The sequence below is a fragment of the Cyprinodon tularosa genome, unplaced genomic scaffold (assembly GCF_016077235.1).
Source record: "Cyprinodon tularosa strain WSP-4 unplaced genomic scaffold, ASM1607723v1 ctg17, whole genome shotgun sequence".
NCBI lineage: Eukaryota > Metazoa > Chordata > Actinopteri > Cyprinodontiformes > Cyprinodontidae > Cyprinodon > Cyprinodon tularosa.
This window is the reverse complement of record NW_024038531.1, coordinates 2424774-2449282: the sequence shown is the minus strand read 5'-3', so window position 1 is coordinate 2449282 and position 24509 is coordinate 2424774. Positions and strand designations below refer to the sequence as shown.

General features: G+C 44.1%; 1 protein-coding gene across 1 annotated transcript; it reads left to right on the top strand.

Moving 5' to 3' along the window:
• Positions 1-21352: 21352 nt before the first annotated feature.
• On the top strand, positions 21353-24067 carry LOC119781011 (uncharacterized protein K02A2.6-like). The gene has a single exon (XM_038281294.1). It carries the CDS (start codon positions 21353-21355, stop codon positions 24065-24067), a length of 2715 nt encoding a protein of 904 aa, XP_038137222.1.
• The last annotated feature ends 442 nt before the right edge of the window (positions 24068-24509 follow it).

Sequence of the window (24509 nt, the reverse complement as noted above, 5' to 3'; positions counted from 1 at the left end):
TTGTAAAGTGGAGTGAATGAGAGCAGGAGCCGTGCAGCCAGCCACATGGGACGTTCTCACTCGGGATAATGGAGGCCATTCTGTGGTTCTTAACCCCCTTGTTGCACGCTGGGAACAGGCAGCCGTGTGCCTGCCGCTCACAACAGACACGCTCTCCCAGCTGAATAATTGAATTCTTACTCCCAGGAAAGTCACTCCTTTTTCACTTCATCCCTGGCCACACGTGGGTCTGACAGAAACGCTCCCAGGATTAACATATTTTCCAGAGAGAGAGTCAGAGTCTCTGTTCACAACAAAACATGAAGAGTGGAACGATACACATTTCTATACACATTTCTATTATCTATTGCATGGCTGATGGAAGCAGTGGATCAATCATTTACACAGAAAAGAGAGGCCTGAAAAAGCTACAGGAAAAGAGTGTAGGGTATGGAAAATATGTTTAGTCTTTGGTTATCCCACTATCTTAAAGTTTTTTTTAATTATTATTTCAAATTTAATATGCAAACTATAAGTATCAACCATAAATGTATAAAAAAAACATACATTTGGAGTTGTGAGGAGTTGAATCTGTGGGGATTGGGTGGTAATGGGAGACGAAGAGGGTCAAGGAATATAATCAATCTAGTATGGGTTTAATCCAATTTACAGCATGTCATTTCTGTTTCCTTTAGAAAGGAAATCCATTTCCAACAGTGTAAAAAGATGGAATAGATGTCCTGTGTATCAACCCATTGTTTTTAATCCAGAGAAGATGGAGTACGTTCTCCATAGTAAAGTTGCTCCTTTGAGTTTGAGTATGTTGTTGGCAGAAAAATTCTGTCTTGTGCTGCGCTTCGGATTTTTAAACAAAATGCATAAAAAGAACTCTGAAAATGATTGGTCCAACTATGTTTAACTCTTTGGGGGTTATTACAGAGGTCAGAACTGAAAGATCATCATGGATACAAGTTGCTGTAATGTACCTCCTGTATGACGACGGGGGTTGAGCTCCTGGCTTTCTGGGATAGAATGATTTAATTGAGGAGGTCCAGGCATATGATGAGTTTGCTTTCTTTGTGCATCATTTTTGGTTCGCAGGGCTCCCGAACCCCCTGCTTTTACTAAACACGTTTCCTGCTTTTTACATCTTCTGATCCACCAGGATGGATAGTTGCTGGAGGGAGAGACTTCAAACCTTCTCTTCTGGACTTTTTACAACCAGGAAGCACCGTTTAGATTATAAATACAATGGATTTATCAGTACAAATGTGTCTAATCAGAAGTAAAGCAGTTGAAAATTATTTTTTTCTCTATTGATAAATATTCCTGCTTTAGGAGATCTAGACATTGGAGCAGAGTCCAACAAATTATAGGCCAACTTTTAAAAATGGAGTAAGAAAAATTGGCTGATCTACTCTGATCACCAGCCTTCAAAAATTAATCATTTAACTTGGTGCGCTTCCTTCAGACCTGTTTATATTTTATAGATTATGTCAGAAACAGAGTCCAGCACAGGAAAAAGGGAAGTTTTTGATTCCAACTTGTTACAAAATGCATGAAGTGTCAAAAACAGTTTAACCCACTGACTTTCAAAGACCAGATATTGGCTTAAAAACCTCTAAAGACCTTATCTAACTCTGGTAATAGACATCCTGATGTGCATTCAAAATGAAAATCAATAATGAAACAGGAAATCAGAGAATGGAAAGAAAAGCTGCATTGATTTTTGGACCACAGAGGCTTTATGGAGCTTGACAGCTGGCATGTCCCCCCTGCTGTAAGGTACAGAGGGATAGTGTTACCTGCAGGTGGCTTTCTGGTGGCTTTTTAGCTTATTTTGTTTACTACAATGTTGAGATCTAGATTAGATTTGGGTAGATTTAGGGAGCATGTCACTGAAGGCGATGATGCTGCGTGTTTGTGGTCGTTGGAGGACGTGCTGCTGCTTTGCCTCAAGCCGATGAGCTCATCAGGTGGTGGGTGTCAGCAGTAGGACTGGGGTCATCGCCTTCGTTCTGCTCTGTGAACAAACACAAAAGTTGTTCTTTCCTTCAGCTGTGGTCACTTTCACCTGTCACTCAGACTTTCTGTGGTAGCCTCCGTCCATAGAGGGGGCGGGGGGCTCAGGTAAGTGTTCAAGCGAGGCCAATACATCATCAGCAGTACATGTTCCAGGATCCAGAACAACCTCTAGGGCAATGGTCTCCAACTCCAGGCATCTAGATCTACCAGCCTGCAACCTTTAGGTACATGCCTGCTCCTACTCAGCTGAATAAAATGATTAATTATCTCTTCAGCATGACAACGAGTTTGTTAAAGACCTGGTAAAGAGTCACTCGTTTCACTGGGGTGTTTTGGAGCAGAGACGTACCAAAAAGTTGCAGGTTAGTAGATCTTAAGGCATGGAGATGGAGACCACTGCTCTAGGCTTATCATTTTCATCAAGAAGAGATAATTTAACGATGCCTATTGGTGTATTTAGGTGAATCACGGGTGATCTATCTACATTTGTACATTGTTTCTATGCAATTTTCTTAATATGTCTTTATTTATTGTACTCGTATCCAACATATGAACAACTTTACCAAGGATTGGTAAAATTGTAAAAAAAAAAAAATGTTTGGGGGGGGGGTTCCCTAATGAATTTTAAAGTAGACTGTTTTTTTAGCACCTTTAATATGCTTACTTTGTTAGATCTTGCACTGAACCTAAATTATTTTATGCGGAGACTGCTAGATGTTCTATTTGGTGCCAGACGGTGTATTCTACTTTAATGGATCTCTGACAAACTTCCTACGCTTTCACAGTGGTTGCAGAGTGTGAAGGAACTAATTCCTTTGGAGGCAATGACCTGCTAGCCTCGTGAGACCATCCTGATCTCGCAAGCTTTCAAGGTTTCACTCGCAGATCAGTCTGGAAACCCCCTAGTTAAAGAAAATTTGGAGCCGTTCACCAAACGAACGTCCAATCAGCTTTGGCTTTGAGGCGGGTTGAGCTGTGACACAACGAGAAGCGCGACAGTTCAGTCTAAAGAACATGGCGGCTTCAGCCGATGAAACTAGCGTTAGCGTGGCTATCGAGCAAGTTTTATCGGAATTACAGAGTATTTCTTCACTGAAAGAAGAACAAAACACTGCTCTGGAGGCTTTTCTCAGAGGAAAAGATGTTTTTGCTCTTCTCCCGACTGGTTTCGGCAAGAGTAGCCTGGCTTGTGATTGTGTTTTCGTCGTCGCTCTGTTAGTACGTCATATGCTTCGTTGATCTGATTGGTTTATTTGGCCCGTCTATCACCAACGTAGGCCAATCAGCTAACCAGTATTTTCGCCCCTTCCCAAAATGACTTAAACGGAAGGTTTCCAGAACGATATGCGGAGCAAATCCATCTGGCGGAGTCAGGTTAAAAACCTACTCGCTTATAGACAAACCTGTCATTTTATAAAACATGGCATCCATTCTTAGATTACATTGGTATAGAGTTCACGGACTATACGGAAAGGACTCTATAGACTTATCTGGTCTGAGATTCCTGGAGGGAACCATACTTGAGTTGTGTATTCAACCAATTATTATAGTGACACTGTACTGTAATACCTGGATATTCGCTTATGTATAATTTTAATTGATTAATTAATCTGAGCTTTAATGTTTTTTTTGGTCTGTTTTTGTTTTTTGTTCTTGTTCTGTACTGCCCATACTCTATATTATTCTTTTTAAACGTATTGTTACAGGTTTTCCTGATTTTGTTTTATTTATTGACTTATTTTTATTTATTTATTTTATTTTTCCTGTATTTCATTGTGTGGCGGATTTTTTTTGCTTTCGTTGTGGCGGTTTGTTTGTTCACCTTATTTTGTTTATTATAAGAAGCTTTTAGGCTTTTGTGCAAAGTGTTTCCTGTATAAGTTGAAAAAGGTAATAAAGATATGTTAAAAATATATATGCATACTTTGATCTAAATCAGTTGTTGGCTAATGTTTTTTTTACTCTAATTTGGTTTTTCACAGAATAATTTCCAACCAAACCAAAACATAAAAACATTCACTTTTTTCTAATCAGATGTGTCCAAGGAAAACTTGAAATCATTTTTTTCTTGAATTAAACAGGTGAGACGCTTTGCCAATGGAATACGACAATTTAAATAAAAAAAAAAAATCTGAAATACTCGAAATATAGATTATGTATTGTCCTAATTGGTATTTTTCTAACGATGCATAGGGATTTTTTTTTTACTTTAACCATAAAAGTCTCACTGAGATTTAAAATCTCTTTACGAGAGCTTTCTGGTCAAGACAAGCAGCAGCAGGGTTACATGTCAGTCACATCATTAAGTCAAGATTCAAAAATGCTCAATTACAAACCTGAACAAGAATAACAAATATAAGATGATTGTAAGAAAACCTTTTAAAATATGAATAAACATATTGCAGTAAAACAGAACTTAAAAGTCTTTGAAATTACAATTTAAAAATGTTTAAAAGAACTTTAGCACGGATTTATTTATGTTCATCCTTCTTAGCTGAAAGCAATTAGAAATGCTGTCTTTTCATTGGGTGCAATGTTTATTGGTCTCACTTCAACTCTTTGGTGTTTGCTTTTGGAGCTGTCCTCAGGTCTGTGTTTGCACAGCCGTCAATGGCAGAACGCACAATGTGCTGTAGGTGGACAGAACGCAGACATAATGAGAAGTCTGTGACTGATCCTCATTCATGCTGCTTAAAACATAAAACATGAGTGAAAAAACACACAAAGAGCAAATTACTTTGCAGCTGTTCATCAAGCTGACAACATGACAAGTCATTTCCTCACGACATATGAATATGACGTGAGATTCCCCAAGAAGAGGGAGAACGGCTCCGGAACTAAATCTAGTTTTGGATCTGGGTGTGGAAGTATAGAGGATTTAGTTTCTTAAACTTAAAAGCACCAAACCTTTCTGGACTGATTCAATTTCAATAACATAATTTGAACAGTTCTGTGCTCTAAAGATTTCAATAGCTGAGTTCAGACTGTTTCTGAAACTCTTTTCCATTCACATGTGCATACTTGAGCGAGCGTAGCATTCAAGCAGACTTGCATTTATAGATGGAGCCACGCTGTATATCAACAAATGAAGAAAATGTAAACCCTTACTGCATATTGCCCTAAAAGATTCTTAATGGACCAAAGGTTTGTAGAAAACTAAAATTTTTAATACTGTGGCATTGATACCAGTATCGGGCGGGGCCCTGATCCAGCACTAAAATGATGGTATCGGTGTCGGCGAGTACCAACAAATGGAGCACCGATACCATTTTGAGAGCCTAAAGTTTATTCAACTATTGTCACTGTCACGGGTTCGTTGCAAAAATACAAAAAAATGATGGCCCAGCCGGAAAAAATATTGTTTGTGCTTTTTTCTTTTATTGCTCCCCAGGTGGAAATAGTGAAACAGTGACGATATTTACAGTGAAGCGAGAAAACAAAAACAAGTATTTACAGGACAACTTACTTGGACAGCCAACTCTACCATCAGATCCAGTCCTCCTCCTCAAATGAGCTCAGCTCCCCTTTAAACACCCCTTTAGCCCCTCCCCCGGGTAAACCAAAATACAAATTAAGGGGTTTTTAAGGATAAAAACAAAATAACCAAATAACAAAACTCAAAACTCAGTTTCCTACATAGAAACTAAAAATTAACCAAAATGACGCCATACAATGTTCAAAATGTCAGGAACATAAACAATATAAAAATACAAAACAAAACACCCAAAATGGTTGAGTCCTTCGTCACGTGACTGGCAAAGCGCGCCACTCTGCGCTATTTCCAGCGTGACGCGGAAGTGCTCCGGTTTGGCCCCTTAACCAGGAACAGCGGGACTGAAGCAGAGATGAGAGGTGAGTGTTTGTGGAACTCAGCGCCGAGTGTGCACCCTCAGACGCGCGCGATGACCGGTTCAGACGGGGGTTTGCCGGGCAGCGCACTCACGTGGGAGAGCTTTCTCCCCGTGCGCGCGCTCCTGGCACCGCGCTCCCCTGGGCCAGAGGAAGCACGGATACTTAGAGTCTGGGATGGACGCTTAGTGGCGCTCCATCACATTATCCGCCTCCTCCCCGAGGTTGACGACGTGTGGCAACCTGGAGAGATAATCTGCCACAATATTAGTTTTCCCCGCCCGATGGCGGATTTGGCATCAGAAGGGTTGGAGAGCGAGATACCAGCGGGTGAGTCGACTGTTGTGATCCTTCATAGAGTTCATCCCTATCAGGGCACGATGGTCGGTCTCCAGGTCGAACTCTCTTCCCAGAAGGTAATATCTCAGGCTCTCCAGAGCCCACTTGATGGCCAGGCCCTCCTTCTCTACAGTTGAGTACCTGGTCTCTCGGGGAAGCAGCTTGCGGCTTAGGTACAGCACAGGGCGTTCTTCTCCTGGGTCTCCCTGTGCCAGGACAGCCCCGAGACCCACTGCGGAAGCGTCGGTCTGGACTAAGAACCGCTGATTGAAGTCCGAACTCCGCAGCACCGGCGACGAGCAGAGACAGGTCTTGAGGGTCTGGAAGGCGGTCTCACAGTCCTCACTCCAGACGACAGGGTTCCGCTGAGCCTTTCCCGTCAGTGCGGTCAAAGGAGCGGCGATGGTGGCAAACTGTGGCACGAACCTCCGATACCAGCCGGCCAAACCGAAGAAGGACCTCACCTCCTTCTTCGTGCGAGGCCGTGGGCAGCTGCGGATCGCCTCCACCTTGTCGACCTGCGGACGGACCTCACCTCGACCCAGCCGATAGCCAAGGTATTGCGCCTCCTCCTTGGCCCACTGACACTTGGCAGGATTCAGCGTCAGTCCCGCCTGCTCGATCTTGCCAAGGACCCTCTCCAGATGCTGCAAGTGCTGCTCCCAAGTATCGCTGAAGATTACTACATCGTCCAGGTAAGCAGCACTGCAGTCACCGCAACCCTGTAAAACACGGTCCATTAGCCTCTGAAAGGTTGCGGGGGCCCCATGGAGACCAAACGGCATCACCGTAAACTGGAACAATCCTGCAGGGGTCTGGAACGCCGTGTAGGGACGACTGGACGGCTCCAGAGGCACCTGCCAGTAGCCCTTGCAGAGATCGAGGGTGGTGATGAACCGGGCCCGGCCGATCTTCTCCAGTAGGTCGTCGATCCGGGGCATCGGGTAGGCGTCGAACTCCGACAGGGCGTTGAGCTTCCGGAAGTCAATGCAGATGCGGAGCGACCCATCCTTCTTCACCACGATGACCACTGGGCTGCACCACTCGGACGTTGACGGCTCGATCACCCCCAGACACTGCATCTCCTCCACCTCCTTCAGTAGCTGCGCCACCAGATGCTGAGGGACCCGGTAGGACCGCTGACGAATGGGCCCCTTGTCCTTCAGGCGGATGACGTGCTCGATCAAGACAGTCCTCCCCGGGTTGGCAGCAAACAGCTTGGAGACCCTCCGGAAGACCTCATTGAGCTGGCTGGACTGGGTGATAGAGAGATGGTCGAGAGTGGGTGGAGGCGGCTGGTGGAGGTCAACAAGAGGCAGCTCCTCGTCACCCTCGCTGTCGACCTCAGCCACGAGAAGAGACAACACAGGAGCAGAGACTGGGACGGCCTCTCTCCACTCTTTCAGTAGGTTGACGTGGTAAGTCTGTTTGGCTTTCTTCTTTTCAGGGTGGTGTATTTCGTAAGTAACAGGGCCCATCTTCCTCAGGACAGTGTACGGACCCTGCCACTTGGCCAACAGCTTGCTGGTGGAGGATGGCAGCAAGAGCAGGACCCTCTGGCCAGGCTGGAGCTCTCGATGTCTGGCCTGTCTGTCGTACCAGGCCTTCTGTGTCTGCTGGGCCTCTCGCAGGTTGACCTCAGCCTCCTCCCGATACTTGGCCAGGCGCTCTCTCATCTCCAGCACGAACTGCACCTCACTCTGATCACTAGTAGCCGTGGTGGGAGCCTCCCAGACCTTCAGCAGCAAGTCCAATGGGCCCTGGACGTCCCAGCCATACAGCAGCTCGAACGGGGAGAATCCGGTGGATGCCTGCGGCACCTCTTGGTAGGTGAACAGCACAAAGGGCAGCCACTGGTCCCAGTCACGTCCAGTGTCGTCCACGAACTTCTGCAGCATCTTCTTCAGGGTCTGGTTAAACCGCTCGACCAAGCCGTCCGTCTGCGGGTGATACGGAGTGGTCTTGATCGCCGAGATCTCCAGCTGGCGGTGGAAGAGCTGCATGAGTCGGGAAGTGAAGTTGGTCCCCTGGTCCGTCACGATCTCATCCGGCACACCGACCCTGGAAAAAAGTTGCACAAGACAACGCAGCACAGCAGGGGCAGTGACGGTGCGCAAGGGGAACGCCTCGGGGTACCGTGTTGCGTAGTCTGAGATCACCAGGATGTACTGGTAGCCCCCACTACTTCGCACGAGCGGGCCCACAATGTCCATGGCTATGCGCCGGAATGGGGTGGAGATGACAGGTAGAGGTTGGAGGCAAGCACGGTCAGATTGGCGGACAAAGCAGGTTTTTTGACAGGTGGGACAGGTTTTGCAGTAAGTTTGAACATCAGAGTACATGGAGGGCCAATAGAAACGGGAAGCGATGCGCATGTATGTTTTGTTGCGACCCAGATGACCAGCCCAAGGCAAGGTGTGAGCCAAGTGCATGATCCTTTGGCGGCAAGACGAGGGAACAACGAGGCGCTTGACACCGTCTGACACTAAATACAGAACATTCTTGTCATCGATAACATAGCTCTCTCTGTTCCCCTTGGCACTGTCCAGCCCCCCAACCACTTTGGCAAACACTGGTTTCAGAGTCTCATCCTGTCTCTGCACAGCCCCAATGTCCCCAGGTACCTCCCACAAGTCTTTGTCCAGCCCCTGACAGACTGGCTCCCTTGACTTCAGGCCCCTCTCGAACCTCCGCTGGCTACGTGGTTTCCTTGGACCCTTTTTACCCCCCTCAAACAGGTCACTGTCCAATTTGGAAAAAGGTTCAGGCTCCGGCTCCGTCTGCTGCTTTGTACTGGGTGCCTCCCCTGCCCGGAACTGAGCCCGGGTTAACACAGGACCAGCCAAACCCTTGTCACAGTCACTCTCCTCAGCCCCCTCCTCCCGCAATAAATCCAGGAGTACAGGTAAGTCCCAGCCTAAGATAGCGGCTACCGGTAACTTCTCCACCACCCCCACAGTAAGTAAATATGGTTGGTCATCCACCATCACCGTCATGTCCGCCGTGGGGTAAGAATGTCTGTCCCCGTGTATACAACAAATGTCCTCCTGCTTACTGTAATCCAACAAGCCCGTTGGCACAATGTCCCTCCGCACAAGAGTCATGAAGCTCCCTGAGTCCACCAGAGCAGTCACAGGTTCCCCATTAATGCACACCTCTTTGAACCACTGTTTTCTCCCTACCCCTTGCATGTCCTCAGCCCGTGGGGTGTAACACGCCCCGGTAAGCTTAGCCTTTCTGATTGGGCACAGGGCAGCTTTGTGTCCTGACTGCTGACAATAAAAACAGATGAGCTCCTTACCAGGACCACGTTGGCTGCGTGCAGGCCCGGGATCTCTAGGTGGGTGGAAGCTGGCTCTGGGTTGTGACGACGGCTGACGAACATCCTGGTAAGCAGCTGGGCCTCCCCTCCGTGCGTTGCGGTACTGCAGCGCGAGCTTGGCTGCGGCTAGCCCCTCTGTCGGCTCATGCTCCTTCACCCAGGTGCAAACGTCTGCCGGGAGGACGCGAAGAAGCTGCTCCAGGATAATCTGCTCCCCGATCTGCTCCTTGGAGTGTTGCTCCGGCCGGATCCAGCGCCGGTACAGCCCCTTCAGACGGTGGTAGGTCTCGGTCGAGATCTCTCCGGGTGGCACAGACATGGACCTGAACTGCTGTCTGTAGGTCTCCGGTGAAACATCAAACTTGATCAGCAGTGCAGCTTTCAAGTCTGGGTAGGAGTGCGCCAACTCCTCATCCATGGCTGTGTAAGCTTCCAACGCCTTCCCGGTGAGTAAGGGCACCAGCCGACATGCCCACTCACCTTCTGGCCAACCCCAAGTTCTTGCGATGCGCTCAAAGCGTAGCAGGTAGTTTTCAATGTCCTCCCCTGAGACATATTGAGGGATCTTGGGGTCGCCGTAGAGCCGGCCCTCATGTCTGGAGGGTTCAGCTCTCTCCATGCTGATCCTTGGGGGCTCCTCGGAGAAACCGCGGCGCTGCCGAGGAGCTGGCGTGGGGAGGTCCACCCGGAGACTCGGTGTTGACTCCTCGGGTGGTGATGCAGGTCCGGACACAGGGACAGACCACTGTGGGGCTGGGAAGGTGGCCCGAAGCCCTCTCAGCTCCGCCAAAAACCCCTCGTCCCTCCGCTCCTGTCCTTTTAAAAATGTCCTCATGACCTCCACAAGCTCCTCACTTGTACTTGGTGCAGGCTGCGTGATTGAGTCAGCAGCGCCACCTTCCTCATCTTCAGTTGCCCAGCCTCCATCGTCCACAGGTAAGTCCTGCTTCACTTTTTGTGAGCGCAGCCCTGTACGCTTCACTGTAGGGTGTTTCCGTCGACCGGCCATCCCACTTCTGACACCAAATGTCACGGGTTCGTTGCAAAAATACAAAAAAAATGATGGCCCAGCCGGAAAAAATATTGTTTGTGCTTTTTTCTTTTATTGCTCCCCAGGTGGAAATAGTGAAACAGTGACGATATTTACAGTGAAGCGAGAAAACAAAAACAAGTATTTACAGGACAACTTACTTGGACAGCCAACTCTACCATCAAATCCAGTCCTCCTCCTCAAATGAGCTCAGCTCCCCTTTAAACACCCCTTTAGCCCCTCCCCCGGGTAAACCAAAATACAAATTAAGGGGTTTTTAAGGATAAAAACAAAATAACCAAATAACAAAACTCAGTTTCCTACATAGAAACTAAAAATTAACCAAAATGACTCCATACAATGTTCAAAATGTCAGGAACATAAACAATATAAAAATACAAAACAAAACACCCAAAACGGTACTGCGACCAAAGCCAACCACCAGTAGTAAACAAGAAGAAGAAGCGAAGCAGCGTAGCCGGGTGTAGCAGAAAAAAATCAGTTGTTGTGGAGAATTGTGTGGGTATGGCGAGTGGGAAAGAACAGGAGTTGGAAGATGCACCAGCAGCACTTTATAGGTCTGCTGTATGGGACGACTTTGCATTTAGAGTGACCTACGATGACGGCGGAAAGAAAGTTGTGGATAAAAACAGTGTGCAAGCATTGTGCAACAGATTTTGTTTATGCAAACAGCAACACCACCAACATGTCAGGCTAACCCTGAAATCCCACATACTCTGTCAGCGCTCTACTCCGCCCCGCTGCGCTCCAGATCGCCTGCACAAAGCAAAGCCTACAGCCTCCGCTGTGGCTCCCGTCCGCTCCGCTCTGAGTTCCTTGGAAATCGTAGAGGACATGTGCAAGATGATTAAATTCAAAGCAGCAAAACATGCGGAAATGATCCTTGGTTTCCGCGGATCATTAAAAATAATAACAATTCATTAATTTTTTTGGATTTTTTCATTAATTTCATTAATTTTTATGGGATTTCGGTGTAACAATCAACATATACCGAACCAAAAATCGTGACCACGAAACCGTGAACCGAACCGAACCGAACCGTGGATTTTGTGAACCGTTCCACCCCTAATATACACACACATCAATTTCAAACGGATGGTATCGGTATCAGCTGATACTGCACAGGTATCGATATTGGGGCCAAAAACTTGCATCGGTGCAACACTCATTTTTAAACATGGCCTCCTTTAAATGAGGAAAAGATGAGTAGCAAAAAAATTGCTTATTTATTTAATTATCTAAATTCCTGATGTGTTTTTTTCAAAAGTTTTTTCCCTTCTCTTTGGCTCACGCCACCTTTCTGTTGGATTTAAGTCATTTAAATAATTTAAATGAGATGCTAATGCAAAAAGGTTGATTCTTATTTTGATCTCTTTGCTTTTTTAGAAGCTTGTTTAGATTCTTATCCTATTGCAGCGATCCATGGAAGATACAGACTCCCTTATAATTTCCTGCCTTTGAGAGTAAAAACACCTTTTCTTTACTTGGTTGAATACTTTATTTTACTTTTCAAATTTTTTAGGGGGTTAAGCGGAAAGGGGCCTCTGCATCATGCCTGTAATGAACTTAAAAAGGTGAATTTTCAGATGTTAAATTAGTAAAGTTCCAGATAATTCATAGGAATTGTAAGTTTAGTTTAGTACCTAAATCAAACTTTCTGCTCTTTCTCTTTCTTCTCCACCAGAGGACGACATTTGCCCGGCCCCCCCACTCTGCCCTCCGGCCCCTCCCATCGAACCTCTCCTAATCCCCTGCAAGTCTTGTTGCTGTGGAGACGGCTCAGACGAGCAGGTGATGCATTGACAGGGAGCAGATGGTTCCCCGTGGAGGTAAGCACAGCTGAACAATGCTTCCATATTCATCATAAAGTCTCGCTGACTCTCGGTGTCTCCCTCCTTCAACTGTGTACATGCATAACTTCAAAGCTGAAGGACACACACACACACAGATGTTTGTTGAGCTGATGGTTCTGTGAATACAGCAGAGTTTGTGCAGCCTCAGCGAGGTGATGGCAGGTTATTGGACTCGACCTGATGAATAGAAGCTGCTCCATTCAGTGGTGACTAGTTTACAGAGTTCCTCGTCTCGGCCTCTATGTGCTTGTGTTCTGCAGGTGTTCTTGAGCTTTTCCCTGCAGTAACTCACTCTTCTAAAGAAGCTCCGTCTTTAGCTCCTGTCTCCCTTGGAGATAAAGTACGGACACCCCTCTCTCCCTGCCTCTTTTATTCAGCTAACTCCTGAATAATCCAGCAACAATACATGGCTCTAAGGCAGTGTGCAGCGATTCCACCCAATGCCTCCTGACTTGATTCATTTGGGGGGGGGGAGTGGGCATCATGGAGATCAGCTAATGCATGTAAAACACAGCCATTTTTTTCCTTTTGAATTAGTGGTGAAGGAAAAGGTGCATGGCACAATAGAAGCTGTGAAGCGCTACGCTTAACCCACCACACCTGGAGCACGCAACAGGGGGTGAAAGTGGCAGGCCACCTCTCCTCCCCCTTCAGCTTCACCCATCATCACCAGCACCTATCAAAAAAGGCTGTAGGAAGCTTGGTTGGGGCGCAGAAAGGGGAGGGCCGCCGCATTCACGGCCTGGCTATGATAAAGACGCACAGTGAGGAGCCATTCAAGGGCCCTGTGCCCATAATGGAGTCACTAATAGGTGCCTATTCAGTGGGAAAAGTGTTTGCTTGAGGAGAGAAAAAAAGTTTCAGGGAAGCAACAATCACTTTGTCTGAGGCCTTGTGTATGTAAAATTTATGCAGCGCTCTGACCCTCCACCCTTCCCCAACTCTTTCTGCTGTCCTTTCATTTAAAAGAGCGTCACCGCTGAATAGGCGACATGCATAGTTTGGAGTCTTTCTTTCATCCTAACTTAAAAATAAACTGAATGGTCCGCTCTCATGTGAGTCCCTTCGAGCTTGTTCTCAGTAGACTTGTGCTGTACACACACACACAGATGGCCTGTCTTTATGCACATTTTTTTCCCCTGGTGACTGAAACGTGAAAAGTTCTGAAATAAAATGTTCCCAGAAAGTAAAACCAGTTGCAGAACTACTTGAATCTAAACACTTCATACACAAGAGGAGCATTTTAGCTGCTTGTTTGTATCTAAAATTCTCTCAGTCTATGATAATATTTCCTTCCCCTGTTTTTGATAAATATTTGGATTGGATTCTTTTAGTCGCTTTGGTCATGTATCTGATGTGAATTTTAATAAGAAGAATAAAAGATCTGGAAAACAGTCTAAGAGCTGCAGCATTGAACAGCTTCTTTACTGTATGCAAGGTTTTCATATATTTCAGCTAATACCTTTTTTCGTTTTTTTACCTCCTTGGTAGCAATATAACATTTTTATCACACAAAATAAACATCTAAGAAAATAAACATCTAAGATATATATATCCGTTGAGCTGAGTAAATAAAGATAAACTGATGAATGCTTTTGAAGTGAAAGGAAATTTTCATAATTACAGCTGCCTGCTTGCGGCGATCTTAACGATGTACAGCAAGAAGAGGAAAAAGACTGGCTCACTTAAGAGGTGGGTAGGAAATATTTACTTTTACTCATTTATATTATGTTCAGTAGTGTTTGAAAAAAAAGATTTTACGAGTAGCCATACTTCACCACTCCTTGTAATATTTAGGTGGGAATATCACTACTGCTGGTTACTCTACCCACCATAGTAACTTGAGTTAATCAATGTTATAGTGAAGACATTGTAGGTGGAAGTTCTTTATCCTTTCCTAACGACTGTGTTACCTACTATAAAGACTTGAGAAGTCATTTTACCAATTATTTCTTTGCTCTTCAGTAATTTATTGGATGACTATTTTCTACTTTGTGTTAAAAATATATAAATAAATATCCATCTTCTTACACACTTAATCCCAAGTGGGGTTGCGAGGGGTGCTGGTGCCTATCTCCAGCTGTCAATGTGCAAAAGGCAGGGTAGACCCTGGACAGGTTGCCAGTCTGTCACAGGGCAACACAGAGACAAACAGGAGAAACTACCACTCATGCACACACTCACATCTAAGGAGAATTTTAGAGAAGCCAATTAACCTAACAGTCATGTTTTTGGACCATGCATGCTAAGGGAGAACATTTAAACTCCATGCAAAAAGATCCTGATCAAACCCAGGACCTTCTTGCTGCAAGGCAGCAGTGCTACCCAATGTGAGCAGCCCTATATATATATATACATATATATATATATATATATATATATATATATATATATATATATATATATATATATATATATATATATACATATATATATATATATATATATATATATATATATATATATATATATATATATATATATATATATATATATACATATATATATATATATATATGTATATATATATATGTGTATATATATATATATGTATATGTATATATATATATGTATATATATATATATATATATATATGTATATATATATATGTATATGTATATATATATATGTATATATATATATATATATATATATATATATATATATATATGTATATGTATATGTATATGTATATATATATGTATATATATATATATATATATATATATATATATAGTTAAAAATGGTTTGCTGCTGCCTGTTTGGATCTTTCTGAACATGTGAAGGAAATGGACTGATCCAATGTGGTGGACACTTAAGAGGGGGCCTGAGCGTTCTGATGGGATTTTACTGAAAGGATTTTTATCAAGAACATAATTAATGAAAATAAGGAAAATCTGTATAAACCATACATGTAAACAGAGATTTATGGGCCCCCAGGCAACTGCCTAGTATTGCCTGGTGCTAAATCCTCCCCGGTTAGACTCAGAAGTCCGTTGGTTTCTGCGGTCATCTCAACATCAGAACTTTTTTTTTAAGTTATGCACTTAATCAGTAAATGTGCCATATAGTGACGCTTAAAAGAAAATGTTCTCACCTCAAATTATCTAAAAAGGTACTTTTATAGAGCAAAAGAGAATTTCTAACTTAATACTCTGAGCTCTATGAGCTCTCCACTGGAAGCTGCTGCTGCCGCAGTGCATGCTGGGGCAGCTGTCAATCAAAAATCGACAAGTCTGCTCTGATGCATGCAAGAGGGAGGGGCAAGAACAACATCCGGGGTTTTGTCTGTTCTCTGTCTTCTTGTTTTTGTGAATTGGAACAGTACTAGGGCTGAGGCTGGTGACGTATTTCAGATCTCTATAAACCTGTTATTGGGCATAATTTTTAGAATTTTGCCCTAGAAGAAATGTATTTCAGATATCATGAATACATATTCAATAAATCTGATAAATGTCAAAATGACCACTTCAAATGTGCAAACATTTCTAGGTGTAAGAAATTAAATTCTTACTTGAAGATGTTTTTTTTTCTTTGACATTCTGGAATTCAGTTTCTCCTATTCTAGTGAGCTACAGCTGGATGGAACAACAGAGAGGAGAGTGCCTTTAATAAATGTCAAAATGACTTGCCATAACAGACTTCATATAAACATTCTCATTAGATCAAGAAGCAATCTTTTCCTACTCCATCTCCCTCACTTTTACAGCTCTAGTGCTGTTGCTCTTTCATTTAAAAACTTTCTCCAATATCTAAAATCTAGTTCCAGTGGTGTTAAATAGACACTTCCTGTTGGCTGTCGTCATGGTTACTTGTGGAAAATGGGAGCACTGTTAATGACTTTCCATAGTTGTTATGCACATGCTCAGCTCTGAGTTAATCCTACTCAGTGTTCATTAAACCAACGCACTGCAGCCTTTTTGAAACTGAAAACTCAGAGTTTGTAGCCTTGGGCTAGAGCAATGAGTTTGTTAATCCTGCTTTGATATTCAGGCCTGACAGCTGTGTAAACAGAAGCCACAAGATAATAACATACAGACATAAACTATATATTAACCATTTTACAACTTTCCACTCAATGAAAATGAAAATCACCTTCAGGTTGTATGAGGGCTGCAGTTCATTCATAGGTTATTGCTTCCATTTAAAATGACAGACTTGTTGCTGGCTACCTTCATCATACTATTTCTCTACGCTGCATGTTGAAAGAATTAGCACTTTTATATCCTCTAGATCAGCTTTGCATGCATTATCAAAGTTCTACATGTTTTATACATACATCCCTTAGTACGGAGGTCTTCATCAGGGGGTCCGCTAAGTAGGGTTGTCACGATACTAAACTTTTCAACTCGATACGATACTAAGAAAAATATTCGATACTAGATACCATTTTTGATACCACAAGGATAAAAACAAAGACTCCAAAATTCAACAGAAATATTTTCATTAATAAATAAAATACAATAAATAAATACAATAAACAATAAGAACAATGTTTTGAGGTTGTATGCTGTGCACAATATTAAGCAAGCTTGATAAAAAACTTATAAAATTAAAATTAAGTGTTCCTTCCTTGGCTATGCTTTGCAGACATAACAATGAAACTAGCCAAACTGGTTAAGAAACAAAAATAATTCTCAGCAGCTACACCTGTTACAAAAAAAAGTCTGAAACTGTAAAGTGCACAGAATTATTCAATCACACAGTGTTCAGAAAGTGCATGGTCCTCTATTCTGCACTTTAGATGAATGACTGCTTAGGTGCCACTGGTGGTGGCACTGTATCGATACTTTTAAAAACAAGGATTGTATCTGGATACAACATTTCAGTATCGATACTTTTTTGAGTATCGATACTTTTGACAACCCTACCGCTAAGGTACTGCATGGGGGTCAAGAAAGTTTTGGTTGATTAGGCTATTTTTTAATATTCCCCCTTGCATTTTTTTCTACTAATTGAAATGTCTTTAAATACACGTTCACATGAATTCAACACACTGTAGTAAACAGATAAATGGAGGCAGAAGATGTCTTTCAGTCATCAATGCTCACATTCAGCGACACACAGGAACTCTTTCAAGCTGGGAACCGTTTCATTCACAACACCTGTCCCATCAACCAGGAATCAGAATCAGGAATACTTTAATAATCAAAGGGAGAAATTACTTTCATTATTACTCCATATGTAATAGAGTGACTACAGGACAAGTTTGATATAACACAATTTCATACAATATATATACTTAAGGGGTCCCTGCTCCATCTCGCCATCAGTTTGGGGGTCCTTGGCCTGGAAAACATTGAAGATCCCTGCCTTAGTAGATCAGGACATTATCCAAATCTTTTAGATTTAGTGTCTCATCAGCTTTTGAAAAAAAAAGATAAATCTAAGTAGGCACTTCTACTAAAAAAAAGTAAATAAAAATCACACTTTACCACAGTCAACAAATCAGAAGAAAGCTTCCTGTGTCGTTTACGTAACCAAATTATATACAATTTTTTTTATCCATGGTGCAATAAAGTCTTAAGTAAGTTTGAAATTTTACTACATTTTATCATTAAAATTTTAGATTAACCCTGGATGAAAAGCAAAACATATAAAGTTTTTGTGTGTTTAAAAAAAAAGGTATTAAAATAAGTTAATTATGTCTAAATGTAAGGTTATTGAAAAATAAAATTCAATAGAAAAACTGAACTAAGTAGAGAAATTAACTTGTATAAAATTGCTAAATGGTTAGTTTGTCTACCGATCTGAAATTTAGAAATCAAGAGGTGCAAAGGCAACGCTTAGGTACGAAGAAGAAGCTGACCTATTTGAAATTGTTCTCTTCTCTGGTTGATGATGGGGTGTTGGATAATTTGACTCATGGCTGGAGCTTCCTGTGGTGGAAAATAAGCTCAAACACCAGTTAGATACTGGTGGAGCCAGTGTAGTGCTGTCCCTTGTGAATGAGCTGACTAATCTAAAAATGCTGGAGCCATACTGAAAGTTAGCGCACCTATTCAATGAAATACGGTGGCCATATTGTGCTTTTTGTCAAATGGCTCAGCTGACAGATTGATGAGATTAGAAAATAACGGCACTAACCAGGGGGTAATAGAAGGGAGTGCAGCACAGCCTCACAGCATGGCATGGTAACCGGGGTTTGGAGTCAGGCCTGCTGCCCACAGCAGCCGCTGCAGGTCACAGCTTTTTGAGTGTCAGTCCTGATTCTGACAAAGGGCTGCGTGTGGTGGGCAGGGCTGCTTTACTTAAAACAGCATGATAGCACTTGTAATTGTATTTTTATGTGCCTTGCAGAAGGCTTTGTCAGCATTTGTATGCAGATGTATGCATTTGGTGTTATTGTGTATATATACACATTTAGGAATCTATAGTATTAGAGCATTGCCCACATCTGTGGTAAAATTACTAAATGAATGGATCAGATAGATGGATATCAGCAATGACAACCAAGAATGCAAATTACTTTTTTGTAGGCCATTATTGAGATGAGCCGTTTTCATTCAACCAATGCTCCCAATCTGCTATAAAGCACTGTGGAAAAATATCTTATCTCTTACAGATGTGTTCTGTTAAATTTAGGTAAGGAAACAGCTAATCTTATTAGTTTTAATGCCTTTTCATATCAAATGCAATCATAATAAAGAGAAAAGGCTCTTATTGTCAGGAATAAAGCTATTCACACCAACCAGGGACTTTCTAAACATATATTTCTCTGCTTCGTTAAACCATGAATTGACTTGATTTAGCTACAGGTTTCACTTGTCAAACCTGGGCTTAATAAGTACCAGTCCTGTAGAAATAAGAACCTAACGGACCTTTAAAAGCATAAAAAGAAATGACAAATTGGATACAAAATGACTAACATCTCAGTCTATGTAGGGCTAACCAGACAAATCTAACCCTTTGAGACTCTAGCGAGAGTAATAATCTACAAATGGAGAAAATGTGAAACAGTGGTGATCTTTAAACTGTGGCCAAGCTACCAATATTACGCTAGGCGCATTTCACTGACTCATCCAGAAGGTGACAAGAGAAACCCTGAGAAACAGACATCAGTTATTCTGCTCCATTTTTATGCATTTGCCACCAAAACATGAACAGAGACAAATAAAAGGTCATATCTTACATTTTGATCCATTTGGGGCTTTATATATTATATAAAAATAAATAGCATATTGATTTTCTTGCTGAAAGTGCTCATCCTTACCATAATGTAAGAATGGAATTAGAAAAAGGCAACTACTTGGTTTGCGTCAGGTAAAGTGTTAAAATGTAATGACATGCATATTTTGTTTATTATTTGCATGCATCAAACCTTTTTTTTTTCTTTCTTTTGCTGTTTGAATTTTCTTAAAACTATCTAACAATTTTGTGGTGTATCTGAATACAGTACGGCAAGGGTTAATGCTTTATGCAGGTTACGTACAGGGAGTACTGTAGACCAATAGGATTGTGTGTGTGGGATCACGGGGGTGTGACGCCTTACGTCTGGTGAAGTTGGGTTGTTCAATAAAGTTATGGAGTAACGTCATGACACAGTTGGTCCGCGCTGATTTATTTCCTTAAAAATAGGAGATACGACATGGTGTCAGAAGTGCTGTGTTTATGACGGAAAAGAAAAATTGAAAGTGAACCCGGTCCACGGCAACAGAGACGGAAGGAGAGACTTTGGTGGATGTTATGACCGAACAACGGGAGGAAAATGTTGACGTGCAGCAAAGGGAAGCGAGCATGGCGGCTAACGCACCGACTGCTACATTTAACATCCAGCCACCGGAGCCCTTCGATTTCAATAAACCGCTCGAGTGGACAAAATGGATCCGGAGGTTTGAGAGATTTCGGCAAGCAAGCAACTTGGCCACGAACTCCGAGGAGCAACAGATTAACACTCTGATATATTGTATGGGGGATGAAGCCGACGATGTATTGAGAGGACTAAAGCTAAGTGATGCTGACAAGAAAGAGTACGACAAGGTAAAGAATGGATTCGGGGATTTCTTTGTTGTGAAAAAGAACATTGTGTTTGAACGCGCATGCTTCAATATGCGAAAACAGGAGCCAAATGAGACTGTCGAAGCATTTGTTACTGCTCTGCATGCTCTAGCTGAGCACTGTAAATACGGGGACTTGCATGATGAACTCATAAGGGATAGGATCGTAGTGGGGCTTGCAGACACCAGACTTTCCGAACAACTGCAGATGGAGGGGAATCTGACTCTGCAAAAAGCCATAGATATGGCAAGACAGTCGGAAGAAGTAAAAAAGCAACAGAGCACACTTAGGAGTGACGCTAGCAGCGTGATGCAGATAGAGGGCAGCTCCATAGACAGACTGATAAAGAAGGGACAGAAGTATGTATACTCGAAAAGCAGTGGTGCCCGTGCATGCCAACGCTCGCAAGGCAGAGACAAGGACATGCAGCCCAGCGCCCGGTGTTTCAAATGTGGAGGTCCCTCTCACACCAGAGCGGAATGCCCCGCCAACGACGCAAAATGTCGGGGCTGCGGAAAAAAAGGCCACTACCAGCGTGTCTGCAGAAACAAGGCTGTAGTAGCGTGCATTGAGGAAGAAGATAGGAAAAGTTTCTTCCTGGGTTCTGTGACATGCAAAAACAATAAGTGGGAGGTGGATGTCGACGGCTGAAGTTCAAAATTGACACTGGCGCAGATGTAACTGCGATTTCTGAAAATGACCTGAAAGACTTGTACACAGGGGCACAAAGGCCTGTTCTCCATGAGCCAGAGAAACCCTTGCTGGGTCCAGGAAAGACACAGTTAGAGGTAGTGGGCTATACAAAGCTGCAGCTGACATATAAAGCTAAGCAGACGGAGGAGAAGGTTTATGTGGTCAAAAACCTGGGCACACCTTTGCTTGGGTTACCTGCCATTATTGCCCTGGACTTACTTATTAGAGTCAACAGTGTCACTATGGACTCTTTAAAGACAACCTACCCAAAACCTTGCAAGGGTCTAGGCGACATTCAACGACCTTACCATATCAAGCTCAAGCCTAACGCTATGCCATTTTCTCTAAAGACACCACGGAGAATCCCTCTGCCACTGATGGGAAAGGTGAAGGAGGAGCTCCAGCGAATGGAAGAGATGGGGGTCATCAGGCGCGTTGAAGAGCCTACAGATTGGTGCGCTGGCATCGTCGTTGTCCCAAAGAAGAACAGCCAGCGACTACGCCTGTGTGTGGACTTCACAGGTTTGAACCAGTATGTGTGCCGCGAGAAGTACGTCCTACCATCAGTCGAACAGAGCCTAGGGATGCTAGCTGGAGCTAGGGTCTTCAGTAAGCTAGACGCGAACATAGGTTTCTGGCAGATTCCCTTAGCAGAGGAGTCAGCGAAGCTCACAACATTTATAACACCTTTCGGACGGTACCATTTCCAGCGTCTTCCGTTTGGGATTAACTCTGCGCCTGAGCACTTCCAGCGTGTTATGGCTGAGGTCATAGAAGGACTGGATGGGGTAGTCTGCCACATCGATGACCTGCTGGTATGTGGAAAAGACCAAGATCAGCACGACGTTCGTCTACATGCCCTACTGAGAAAGCTCGAGCAAGTAGGGGTAACTTTAAATACAGACAAGTGCGAGCTCTCCAGGAGTGAGGTGGTCTTCCTCGGGCATGTCATCACCGCGTCAGGTATCAGGCCTGATCCAGAGAAGATAAAGGCGATCAGGGATATGAAAGAGCCTACGAACGTGAGCGAGTTGAGGAGCTTCCTGGGAATGGTAAACCAGGTGGGGAAATTCATACCCCAACTGGCAGAGAAAGACAAAGCTCTCCGCGACCTCCTCTCAAAGAAAAACTGCTGGCTGTGGGGTGTGGACCAGGCGGCGGCTTTCAGGGTGCTGAAAGAGGCACTGACCTCTCCACCGGTCCTGGCCATGTATGACACGAGCAGGGACACCAAAGTATCGGCAGACGCCTCATCGTATGGACTGGGGGGTGTGCTCCTCCAGAAATGGGACAGTGAGTGGAGGCCGGTGGCTTACGCATCCCGCTCACTTTCACCCACAGAGCAACGCTACGCGCAGGTCGAAAGGGAGGCCCTGGGTCTAACCTGGGCATGTGAGCGCTTCCGGGACTTCCTGTTAGGAAAGCACTTCTGTCTAGAGACTGACCATAAACCACTCCTTTCCTTACTGGGCGCACAAGCGCTCGACCTGTTGCCACCAAGGATACAGCGTTTTCGAATGAGGCTCATGCGCTACTCTTATAACATCGTGCATGTTCCGGGGAAATCGCTCTGGAGTGCCGACACGTTGTCACGGTCACCAAATCAGGAACAGATGACCGCAGATGACACCGAACTGATGGAGAGCACGAACATTTATGTGGACTGCATTGTCAACAATTTGCCGGTCAGTCCCACGTTTATGGACACACTCAAGGCACAGCTGGAGGCTGACAGTGTGTGCTCTCGCGTCATGAAAATGTGTGCAGACGGATGGCCAGAGCACGCAAAGCAGGAACCGCTCCTAAAACACTTCTGGCCTGAACAGGCCACACTCACTGTACAAGATGGATTGTTGCTGAAGGACACGCGTCTGGTCATTCCAGCAGCAATGCGGAACGACGTGCTGGACAGGCTGCACGAGGGTCATCAAGGGGTTGTGAAGTGCAAAGCACGTGCCCGTCAGACCGTGTGGTGGCCCGGGCTCGGACAACAAATCACGGAGATGGTGCTCAGATGTAGAACGTGTCTGCAGGAGCGCCGTAATCACAGTGAGCCGCTCATGCCGTCAGACTGCCCTGAGCGCCCGTGGCAAAAGCTGGGGGCCGACCTCTTTGAGCTAGGGGGGAAGATCTATCTCCTCGTCGTTGACTACTTCTCCAGATATGTCGAACTCGTCCTGTTGACACACATAAAATCCAAGGATGTGATTAACCATCTCAAGTCAATGTTTGCCAGGCACGGCATCCCAGAGAGTCTCATGTCTGACAATGGGCCTCAATTTTCCGGCCAGGCGTTCGCTTCCTTCGCCACAGCATATGGGTTCAAACACCTTACCAGTAGCCCCAAATTCCCACGTAGCAATGGCGAGGCTGAGCGAGCTGTACAGACCATGAAAAATCTTCTGAAGAAAGCATCCGACCCGTACATGGCTCTTCTTGCATATAGAGCCACTCCTCTTCAAAATGGATACAGCCTGGCACAGTTGCTCATGGGTCGACGTCTCCGCACCACGGTGCCGACACATCCATCTGAGCTACAACCTGCGCTGCCTGACCGCAGCTTGCTGTTTCAAAAAGAAAGGGAGAAGAGGATGTCAGATGCTGCAAACTTCAACAGGCGTCATCGTGCGAAGCCACTTAGTGGCCTGTCACCAGGTCAGGAGGTGTGGATAACTGACTCAAAAACATCTGGGTCAGTAATCCAGAGGCACACCTCGCCGAGATCTTACCTTGTGGACGCACCACATGGGGAGGTAAGACGAAACCGCCTGCATCTTATACCACTCCAGTCGCCAGCACAGGATGAGGGTGGACAGCAGCAACAGGAGCCTCTGCCGGTCCTAGAGCAGGATCATGCACCACCTGTTTTGGGGTCTCCAGTGCCTTCTCCGGGAGATTCTACTCCCAGAACCAGGTCTGGAAGGGTGATTAAACAGCCCACTAGACTGAACTTATGAGTAAAAGAGAAAAAAAAAAGAGAGATGGTGTTAATGTTCATAATGTGCAGGAAATGTTGTTTTATAATGTACCAGTTCCAGAGGAAAAGTGTACTAAAAAAAAAAAAAAAAAAAAAGTTTGAAAATGTTGTATTTGGGAAATAGAATTTATGAAGTTAAGACAGTTATAGTCAGAGAATCAGAAGTGTTTGTTTAACAGGTTTTGTTTAACCTTGCTTTCTTCCTCAGGTTTAGATGGACTTTAAAAAAAAAAGTAAAAAAAATATGGGGGGAGATGTGGTGTATCTGAATACAGTACGGCAAGGGTTAATGCTTTACGCAGGTTACGTACAGGGAGTACTGTAGACAAATAGGATTGTGTGTGTGGGATCACGGGGGTGTGACGCCTTACGTCTGGTGAAGTTGGGTTGTTCAATAAAGTTATGGAGTAACGTCAAGACAC